Source organism: Falco biarmicus, chromosome W, assembly GCF_023638135.1.
Source record: "Falco biarmicus isolate bFalBia1 chromosome W, bFalBia1.pri, whole genome shotgun sequence".
In the NCBI taxonomy this organism is placed as follows: domain Eukaryota; kingdom Metazoa; phylum Chordata; class Aves; order Falconiformes; family Falconidae; genus Falco; species Falco biarmicus.
In genome coordinates, this window is record NC_079310.1 from 37,353 (window position 1) to 48,519 (window position 11,167).

The 11,167-nt window shown below is 54.9% G+C and overlaps 1 protein-coding gene across 1 annotated transcript; it reads left to right on the top strand.

Annotated features, from left to right (window-relative positions):
- The first annotated feature begins 3,845 nt into the window (after nucleotides 1-3,845).
- LOC130142097 (acrosin-like) lies at nucleotides 3,846-7,954 on the top strand. Its single transcript, XM_056323548.1, has 6 exons — nucleotides 3,846-3,934; nucleotides 4,248-4,448; nucleotides 4,788-5,053; nucleotides 5,344-5,489; nucleotides 5,948-6,177; nucleotides 7,801-7,954. Exons 1-6 carry the CDS (start codon nucleotides 3,846-3,848, stop codon nucleotides 7,952-7,954), a joined length of 1,086 nt encoding a protein of 361 aa, XP_056179523.1.
- The last annotated feature ends 3,213 nt before the right edge of the window (nucleotides 7,955-11,167 follow it).

Genomic DNA, 11,167 nt, shown 5'->3' on the forward strand with positions numbered 1-11,167 from the left:
GGCTGCCCAGAGAGGCCTCTGGAGACATTCCAGCACCACCTGCACAGGATTTTGTGCAACCTGCTCTAGCACAGCCGGCTTTTGCAGGGCGTTGGACTGGATAATCTCCAGAGGTTCCCTCCAACAACGACCATTGTGTGATTCTGGGACTCGCGGCACTTTGGCTGAGGAAGAAGAGGTCAGGACCCTCAGGCCACCCGACACCTGACTGCCTTCCCAGTGCCTGTCCAAGAAACCTGCCAGTCCTCACTAACCTGCACACGTGGGCTTGCACATGTGCATGAGCACTGCAGGGCAACAGCCTTCTCTCTCTTCCCCGTCCTCTACCGCAGGGCGAGCGCAGATGTTCTGCCAAGGGAGCACCAGCCTGCACAGGCCCCGCTGCTGTCGCTGTCATGCAGCGCCTCTTCTACCCCGGGCTCCCTCTACTGTGTCCCACACCACTGGCCTGGTGTGATGGCAGAGCCAGTGGCACTACCCTGTTGACGCAGAAGGCTCGGACACAACTGATACGACCAATGTGATCAAGTTGGTGCCACTTTATTAAGGGATACACAGCAATTCATACTCTACAGATGCTCTTAACAGACTCACAGCCATTTATACCCCCAGCTAAAAATACACACTCTACGCAGGCTTTGGTATGGAAAAGGTGATCGGTTAAAACGACTCGTTCACACGCTTCCACCTCCCCTAGGATTGGTCCCAGTGTGGTGCCCACACGCTGCTCCCCCCTTGTGCAGGCATCCGGTTTTTCCTCACCTTTCTGTCCAGCTCTCTTATCTCTCTGGCGAGTACACAGTCTCTTTGTCTCTCTTGGCCTTGCATATGTCCTTCACAACACCTGCAGCTTGTTACAGCTGCGGCCTGCTCGGCCTGCTATTCCAACAAAGTTACGTGGTCTGCACTGCTCATAATATGTCCGTTGTCTTCCAGCCACTCCACAAATCCCCCTTTTTGTTTTTGAGCGATCCAGACCCCTTTTATCAATCTGTTCATCGTTCTCATAAAGCAATTCCACACGCAGCCCATTATCACCAAAGAGATTACAATGGCAAATAACATCGTTAACCCGTGCAGAAACAAGTCTTTTAACCCTCCAGTAATTCCTAAACCCTGTAGCCAGTCCGTTAACCCGTTCTCAGCCTTGATGGCCTGTACGTTTTTTCTCAACTCTGCAAGCTGCTTATGAATAGAGTTTGAGCGATCAGTCAAATTCATACAACACGTTCCTTAGCGCTCTTCACTCTAGGCTACTCTCTACTGTTCATGCTGTTTCCTTATCTTCTAGAGGTGAGATCACATTCCTCCTTTGTTTCTGTTGCATCCTAGTTTCTTCTCATACTCCCTCAAAGTTATGAACTCTTTGCTGCAGGATCTCAGCTGCACATCGCCAAAGCAAGGCCACAACCTCACATTATCCCACTGTCTCTGTTCCGTACGATTCTACAATTACCGGGGCCCCCCTCCCCCTCCCCCTCCCCCCCCCCCCCTTTTTTTTTTTTTTGAACAGCTAGTACCGGGTTTTCCATGTTCTGCAGGGCCCTTGCAAACATGACGGCAACCAAGGCAATAGCAAACAAACGATACTGCCAATTGAGTGAATGGATGCCAAAAAGGCTGACATTTTCTCAGGTTTTGATAACATGTTGCTGCAATGGGGCGCCTAAAATCCGCGCAGCATGTACCATCAAAATCCTCACAGCCATGTCCTTGAGCCAACAACAAAAAGCCAATACTTGCTCTGTTTTGTATGTAATAGCGGCCAATTTGACTCACGTTCTTAACTGCCTAACAAACAAGGTGATTTAACTCTTGAATGCTTTCCCTGCTGTTACTCCGGAGAAGAGAAGAACCACTGCAATACGTTCCCGTCAGTTCCATAAATCAACTACATCATTACCTGCTTCATCCAAAGCTATATTGCGTTTAAGCGCATTATGCTTATCAACATGTTCACGTGTTGATTTATGTGGGTGTCATGGTCCCATCGTAGCCTCCTACTACGTTAGCATCTACATAAAGACAACCATCGACATTCAAAGCGCAAACAATATCAGCTTCTTTTGCATTAACATCATACAGAGGTAATCCCTTGTCCCCGATATCAAGGCTTTCAGTAAGATTCTTCATTCCCCACATACATTCACTTGTTTGCAAGTCAGGAAGGGCACACCAAGCCAGGATGTGTTCAGTTGCTGTGCTAAGGAGACCCACACATCAGTTGTTGGGTTGACTGGCGGCAGCAGCGCTCCCACGGTCCGGCACGCTAAGCTCAGGCCGCACACAGCGAGCAGGTATCCCATCGCGGACCTTCATCTGTAGAAACACAAGCATCACCTCTCCCCCAAGTTAACAATCCATGCGGTCCTGACCAATGCCTGGTATGAGGGTCTTTCCCGCGTACTAAGACACCTTGGTGCTTTTGCTGCTTGTCACCAGTTGACACAAAATATCGTACAATGGGAGGCACCGCACGGTCGACAGAGATTTTCAAAAAGTTCAAAATATAGCATGCTTTCTCGGAACGTGCCTCTGGGTCATTCCCCTCATTCCCCTTTTCTGTTTTTCAAGCAGGCGTTTAAGAGTATCATTCATGCATTCAACGATGGCTTGGCCCGCAGGGGAATGGGGAATACCAAATTGCTGGGGATCCCCCACCGGCATTGTAATGAGTTACATCTGTTGTAACACCAGCGTTGGAAAGCTTGAAGGCCTCTGCCATTAACTCCAAAACCGGGCACGGGGATACCGTTTGGACAGGCTGGACAGGCTGCAACAATGCTGCGTGCAGCAGCCTGAGAGAGACTCTTTTGGCCAAACTGTTGGTACAAGAATCGCCAATTCTGATGGTAAAATTGGTGGGCTAACACGACCTGCAGGTGGGCCTCAGGAACAGGCACCGACAGAGCCACAGAACCTGGAGCATCAACTCCAGCATTGCCATCGATTGCAGAACCGCGTAGGGAAGTGTGGCCGTAACATGCATAACATAGAATGGAGAACGGCGTTTCCAAATCCCTTCCCGAACTACAGTCAAAATTGCCAAAAAGCTTAGGATGGGTGATACGGCCATGGACAGCCAGCTCCAACTGGGAAAGGAGGGCTGCCACACAGGCTGAATCAGTAATGAGATTAACAGGGCCTGGGAAATAAAGAAATGCCAAGGCCGCAGCCCGCAACGCCATGACTTGCGATGATCCTTCCTGATGCACAATTTGGGAAGGCCATTGCCCATTTTTTTCCAAGCCACTGCGGCTTTTCCCACTTTTCCAGACCCATCTGTAAATACCGTATCACCTTTGATTGGTGGTCTCCAACTCAGTTGCCGTGGCTGCAAAGTTAGATCTACAGTCATTGCCCAAAGTGGATGAGGTGGATGATGGTACTGAACTTGCCCTTGAAAATTGCCAAGAGCCACTTGAAGGGCAGTAGAGCCTGACAGCGCCCATTCAGCGCAAAATTGTTGTACAGGGGCTATCACAACATGTGGAACACCTCCAGTCCACTCTAAATATCTTTTGGGGATTTTTACGATCAATTCAGTAACAAGTTCGTACCATCAAACCAGCAGATTTCATAGACTGCAAAGGCAAAGTGATCCCAGCTTCTGCCTCCACTCCTGCTTGGAGCCCCTCCTATTGCCTCCCCTCCCTACCCTCACCCCCCCGCCCCACCCCGCCTGCCCCCCCCCCCCCCCCGACACCACCACGCCCAGCACCCGGAACCAGGCACTCTGTGACATCAGTCCCACGTCCAAGGGAACCCCGGGCAACGGGAATCCTGCGGGTAGTCCGTCGGTAGCCGTACTGGTGGCGACAAGCCCTCGTCCTTGCAGCTGCCACATGTCGCTGGCAGCGATGGATTTTCTGCGTCTCCTCGTTGTCCTGCTGGCCGTGTGCTGTCCTGTGCATGGCACATGGGACAGCTGTGGGTAAGTGGCCCGAGGCTCTGGGAGGGAGTTGGGCAAGCCTTGTGGGCTTCACTGGAGGGGGCCTGCTTGTCCCCCGTGGCCACCCCCCAGGTTCCTGAAAGCCATGTGGGAGGCTCAGTGCCTTGACAGCAGCCAGGCCGCCGGCACAACTGGTCTGCGGGCTGAAGCAGAAAGCGGGGCGAGGGGAGCGGGTTTTGGCCCCACGGGTTTCCTCGGCCCGTCTGGCCATGCCTTGTGGGGAGGGAAGACGGCTGGCCTTCAGCCGCAACGGCGCAAGCCATCCAGCAGCACAGTAAGGAGTTTCTGGTTACAGAGGGAGCTGCGGGCTTCGTCCCATGGCTTTGCACTACGGCATGTCGCGCGTCGTGGGTGGCACAGATGCCCTGCCGGGGGCCTGGCCCTGGATCGTCAGCATCCAGGCTCTCGTGGAAGGAGGCACGGCGCACATCTGCGGGGGCTCCCTCATCAGCCCACAGTGGGTCCTCACAGCAGCCCACTGCTTCATCGAGGTCAGGTAAGGAGGACCAGGGCTCGGGGCTAGCCCCACAACACTAGCAGGTGCCCTGAGCGCAGCGGCACGTGCTACTGCCGTCCCCTTGCCCTGCAGGACGCCCAGTGCCTGGGCACTCCGGAGCCCCGCCGAGAGGCTGCTCAGGAGAAGGCTGGGCTCGTGCCACTGCTTCCCAGCAGCCTCCCGCTCGACGCTGCTTGAGCCCAAGGCACGCGAGGGCAGTCGCAGCCTCCCTAGCGCTGCTTGCCTCTCTCCCTCGTCGAGCAGAAGGCAGGGCAAGTGCCGGGCTGCTGCAGCACGTGGCTGCGCTCCCTCTGAGCCCTCTCTCCATCTGCCTTCCAGGGACATCACCGTCTTGCGCGTGGTGCTCGGTGCCACCCAGCTGACTCAGCTGGGCCCTGAGGCTCAGGTGCACGCCGTCAGGCGGCTGCTGGTTCACCAGCACTACTGGAACGTCACGCAGAGCAACGACATTGCCTTGCTGGAGCTGGACCAGCCTGTCCAGTGCAACAGCTACGTACAGCTTGCCTGTGTGCCCGACGCCTCGCTGAGAGTCTCAGAGCTGACAGCCTGCTACGTCAGTGGCTGGGGTGCCAGGAAAGCAAGAGGTGAGTGGCCCAAACGCAGTGGCGGTGCCAGTGCAAGCTTGGCCAGCTTGGGGAAGGAGGATGCGCTTCCTGACGGCAGAGGCGAAAGCCAGTGTCAGGCTGTGGGGGCATATGCCTCTCTCTTCCAGAGAGGGGCCGGAGCCATTGACCCAGAGCAAGGCAGAAAGGCAAGAGCGGTCCAGCGCCTGTCGGCATGCAAAGCCGAGCCCCGGGGGAGCGCTTCAGCCAGACGCGGGAGGAGAACTGGCAATCAGCGGCTGGGTGTTCATTCCTTTCTGTGCTCTTCACAGCTGGAGGATCGGCATACGTGCTGCAGGAGGCCCAGGTCCACCTCATTGATGCCAGGGTCTGTAACAGCAGCGGCTGGTACAGGGGGGCCATCCACACCCACAACATGTGTGCTGGCTATCCGCAGGGCGGCATCGACACCTGCCAGGTAGGAGCGTGCTACAAGCCAAGCCCCGGCAGCACAGGCAGCCCTGCCACAACCGCCCAAACGTGCGCCATCACGGCCTTTTGCTGGCCACTCACACTCCCATGGCTGGGTCCCCACCGCTGAGGGCCTTACCCGCCCTTCCCCATGGGCAGGCCCTTGCCCAGGGCCTGCCCGCCTTGTCCCAGAGGCTTGGCACGCTGCCCAGAAGGCCCACGCGGTGCCCTTGGCAGCCCACAGCTCCACCATCCCAGCCGTCTGACACACCTTCACCACCACCGTGAAGAGCGGTGAGAGCGAGCCCTGCCTTACAGGCCCACCGCCCCCTGCCAGGCAAGCTTCTACAGAGCTTGGCTGGCCACTGAATGCAGCTCTGGCAGGTGCCGTGAGAGAGAAGGAGCCAGCCACCGGGCTGACGGTGGCCACCCAACAACCCCTTCGTCCTCTCTCCTGTGCTGCAGGGGGACAGCGGTGGGCCTCTCGTGTGCCAAGACAAGAGCGCCGACTACTTCTGGCTTGTTGGCGTGACCAGCTGGGGGACGGGCTGTGCGAGAGCAAGGAAGCCCGGAGTCTACACCTCCACCCAGCACTTCTACGACTGGATCCTGGCGCAGATGGGCCTGCGCCCAGCAGTAACCACTACTGCAAGGCCACAGCCAGTCTTCACCTACACCCCCGTTCAGAGGCCAAGGCCAAGGCCAAGGCCAAGGCCAACAGAATCGAGCCGGTTTCCACCCTGCCCGTTTCCAGTCCAGAAGCTGCTGGACTTCTTTACTCGGCTGCAGGAGCTCCTGCAGTACCTAAGGGCGAAATAGCTTGGAGCAGCACCGTGAGCAGCATGCAGGGCAGGCTGCAGCGCACGACGACCGTTTCCTGCTGGGGCAATCCCTGCTGATGAAAGGCAGCCTCAGTGACAAAGGCCTGCTCTGTCCTGCCCGCGCTGCTCACAACGGCAGAACTCAGCAGGCTGCCTTCTTGCAATAAAGTGTTTCCGTTGGCATGGCTAACCATGCGCCAGTGCACTGCAGTCTCCTGTGCGAGGCAAGGACTTCCAGAGCCGGCACCTGCCGAAGGAGGCAGGCTGCCAAGTCGGGCACAAAGGGTCACCGCAAAGGGCTGAAGCTCTGCCTGCTCCGAGAGAAGCATGAGGGAACAGTGGAAGGAAGGCAGGCAGGTCATAGGAGGGCTCAGGGCCTTGGGGGTGGCAGTTGGAAGCAGAGAATGCCTTGGGCTGGCTCCTGCTGGCATCCCTGTGGGCTTCTGTACCAGGCGCAAGCCAGCTTGAAAGTGGCCTCTCAGGGCCAGCTGGGCTTCAGGGGAAATCCACGAGCTGGGGCCTTTGCTCACGCCACGGAGTTCCTGGGCTTCCCCAGGCTGCTCTGCTTTCACAGCTGCACCATGTTTCCAAGCCCAAGCCTACGGCTGCAGTGGCTGCAGGGAGCGCCTTGAGCTTTGAGTGGGAGCAAAGAGGCTGCTGCTGCTGCTGCTCGGCAGTTGCCCCCCTCCCTGGCTGCCTCCTGGCTGTAGTAGCGGCCACGCTAGAGGAGCAACCGGAGGCCTGGGCCATACCAGGACCCTATGGAGGGGTGCCGCGGGGACTCGAGTGGAATGGTCGAGACTAGGGGACCAGGCCCCCCGTCCGGTGGGCTTTTTTTGAGGGCTTGAGGCTCTGCAGAGGGGTCTGGGGTGCAACGAAGGCCTCAGAAGGGGGCCTGAGTGGACTAGAGAGAGCCTAAGGCAGCCTCCGGGTAGCCAGGGGAAAGGGTGCCCAGTGCCAGGTGGCCTCCACAGCCACCAGGGACCTGGGCACAGGCACCGTCACGTGGGGAGGCAGGGAGCGTGGCATGGGCTTGTTGTGCTCATCATCTCCTTGCCCCTTTGCAGTGCCTTGATCTTGCAGCTAGCCCAGGCACTGCCCCCCACCAGCACAGGGACCCTTGCACAGCACTCCAGCTTAAGATCACTGGCACCGGCTGCCCAGAGAGGCCTCTGGAGACATTCCAGCACCACCTGCACAGGATTTTGTGCAACCTGCTCTAGCACAGCCTGCTTTTGCAGGGCGTTGGACTGGATAATCTCCAGAGGTTCCCTCCAACAACGACCATTGTGTGATTCTGGGACTCGCGGCACTTTGGCTGAGGAAGAAGAGGTCAGGACCCTCAGGCCACCCGACACCTGACTGCCTTCCCAGCGCCTGTCCAAGAAACCTGCCAGTCCTCACTAACAGAAGTTGGACCTGCACACGTGGGCTTGCACATGTGCATGAGCACTGCAGGGCAACAGCCTTCTCTCTCTTCCCCGTCCTCTACCGCAGGGCGAGCGCAGATGTTCTGCCAAGGGAGCACCAGCCTGCACAGGCCCCGCTGCTGTCGCTGTCATGCAGCGCCTCTTCTACCCCGGGCTCCCTCTACTGTGTCCCACACCACTGGCCTGGTGTGATGGCAGAGCCAGTGGCACTACCCTGTTGACGCAGAAGGCTCGGACACAACTGATACGACCAATGTGATCAAGTTGGTGCCACTTTATTAAGGGATACACAGCAATTCATACTCTACAGATGCTCTTAACAGACTCACAGCCATTTATACCCCCAGCTAAAAATACACACTCTACGCAGGCTTTGGTATGGAAAAGGTGATCGGTTAAAACGACTCGTTCACACGCTTCCACCTCCCCTAGGATTGGTCCCAGTGTGGTGCCCACACGCTGCTCCCCCCTTGTGCAGGCATCCGGTTTTTCCTCACCTTTCTGTCCAGCTCTCTTATCTCTCTGGCGAGTACACAGTCTCTTTGTCTCTCTTGGCCTTGCATATGTCCTTCACAACACCTGCAGCTTGTTACAGCTGCGGCCTGCTCGGCCTGCTATTCCAACAAAGTTACGTGGTCTGCACTGCTCATAATATGTCCGTTGTCTTCCAGCCACTCCACAAATCCCCCTTTTTGTTTTTGAGCGATCCAGACCCCTTTTATCAATCTGTTCATCATTCTCATAAAGCAATTCCACACGCAGCCCATTATCACCAAAGAGATTACAATGGCAAATAACATCGTTAACCCGCGCAGAAACAAGTCTTTTAACCCTCCAGTAATTCCTAAACCCTGTAGCCAGTCCGTTAACCCGTTCTCAGCCTTGATGGCCTGTACGTTTTTTCTCAACTCTGCAAGCTGCTTATGAATAGAGTTTGAGCGATCAGTCAAATTCATACAACACGTTCCTTAGCGCTCTTCACTCTAGGCTACTCTCTACAGAGGTGAGATCACATTCCTCCTTTGTTTCTGTCGCATCCTAGTTTCTTCTCATACTCCCTCAAAGTTATGAACTCTTTGCTGCAGGATCTCAGCTGCACATCGCCAAAGCAAGGCCACAACCTCACATTATCCCACTGTCTCTGTTCCGTAGGATTCTACAATTACCGGGGGCCCCCTCCCCCCTCCCCCTCCCCCTCCCCCCCCTTTTTTTTTTTTTTTGAACAGCTAGTACCAGGTTTTCCATGTTCTGCAGGGCCCTTGCAAACATGACGGCAACCAAGGCAATAGCAAACAAACGATACTGCCAATTGAGTGAATGGATGCCAAAAAGGCTGACATTTTCTCAGGTTTTGATAACATGTTGCTGCAATGGGGCGCCTAAAATCCGCGCAGCATGTACCATCAAAATCCTCACAGCCATGTCCTTGAGCCAACAACAAAAAGCCAATACTTGCTCTGTTTTGTATGTAATAGCGGCCAATTTGACTCACGTTCTTAACTGCCTAACAAACAAGGTGATTTAACTCTTGAATGCTTTCCCTGCTGTTACTCCGGAGAAGAGAAGAACCACTGCAATACGTTCCCGTCAGTTCCATAAATCAACTACATCATTACCTGCTTCATCCAAAGCTATATTGCGTTTAAGCGCATTATGCTTATCAACATGTTCACGTGTTGATTTATGTGGGTGTCATGGTCCCATCGTAGCCTCCTACTACGTTAGCATCTACATAAAGACAACTATCGACATTCAAAGCGCAAACAATATCAGCTTCTTTTGCATTAACATCATACAGAGGTAATCCCTTGTCCCCGATATCAAGGCTTTCAGTAAGATTCTTCATTCCCCACATACATTCACTTGTTTGCAAGTCAGGAAGGGCACACCAAGCCAGGATGTGTTCAGTTGCTGTGCTAAGGAGACCCACACATCAGTTGTTGGGTTGACTGGCGGCAGCAGCGCTCCCACGGTCCGGCACGCTAAGCTCAGGCCGCACACAGCGAGCAGGTATCCCATCGCGGACCTTCATCTGTAGAAACACAAGCATCACCTCTCCCCCAAGTTAACAATCCATGCGGTCCTGACCAATGCCTGGTATGAGGGTCTTTCCCACGTACTAAGACACCTTGGTGCTTTTGCTGCTTGTCACCAGTTGACACAAAATATCGTACAATGGGAGGCACCGCACGGTCGACAGAGATTTTCAAAAAGTTCAAAATATAGCATGCTTTCTCGGAACGTGCCTCTGGGTCATTCCCCTCATTCCCCTTTTCTGTTTTTCAAGCAGGCGTTTAAGAGTATCATTCATGCATTCAACGATGGCTTGGCCCGCAGGGGAATGGGGAATACCAAATTGCTGGGGATCCCCCACCGGCATTGTAATGAGTTACATCTGTTGTAACACCAGCGTTGGAAAGCTTGAAGGCCTCTGCCATTAACTCCAAAACCGGGCACGGGGATACCGTTTGGACAGGCTGGACAGGCTGCAACAATGCTGCGTGCAGCAGCCTGAGAGAGACTCTTTTGGCCAAACTGTTGGTACAAGAATCGCCAATTCTGATGATAAAATTGGTGGGCTAACACGACCTGCAGGTGGGCCTCAGGAACAGGCACCGACAGAGCCACAGAACCTGGAGCATCAACTCCAGCATTGCCATCGATTGCAGAACCACGTAGGGAAGTGTGGCCGTAACATGCATAACATAGAATGGAGAACGGCGTTTCCAAATCCCTTCCCGAACTACAGTCAAAATTGCCAAAAAGCTTAGGATGGGTGATACGGCCATGGACAGCCAGCTCCAACTGGGAAAGGAGGGCTGCCACACAGGCTGAATCAGTAATGAGATTAACAGGGCCTGGGAAATAAAGAAATGCCAAGGCCGCAGCCCGCAACGCCATGACTTGCGATGATCCTTCCTGATGCACAATTTGGGAAGGCCATTGCCCATTTTTTTCCAAGCCACTGCGGCTTTTCCCACTTTTCCAGACCCATCTGTAAATACCGTATCACCTTTGATTGGTGGTCTCCAACTCAGTTGCCGTGGCTGCAAAGTTAGATCTACAGTCATTGCCCAAAGTGGATGAGGTGGATGATGGTACTGAACTTGCCCTTGAAAATTGCCAAGAGCCACTTGAAGGGCAGTAGAGCCTGACAGCGCCCATTCAGCGCAAAATTGTTGTACAGGGGCTATCACAACATGTGGAACACCTCCAGTCCACTCTAAATATCTTTTGGGGATTTTTACGATCAATTCAGTAACAAGTTCGTACCATCAAACCAGCAGATTTCATAGACTGCAAAGGCAAAGTGATCCCAGCTTCTGCCTCCACTCCTGCTTGGAACCCCTCCTATTGCCTCCCCTCCCTACCCTCACCCCCCCTGCCCCCCCCATCCCCCCCCCCCCCCGACACCACCACGCCCAGCACCCGGA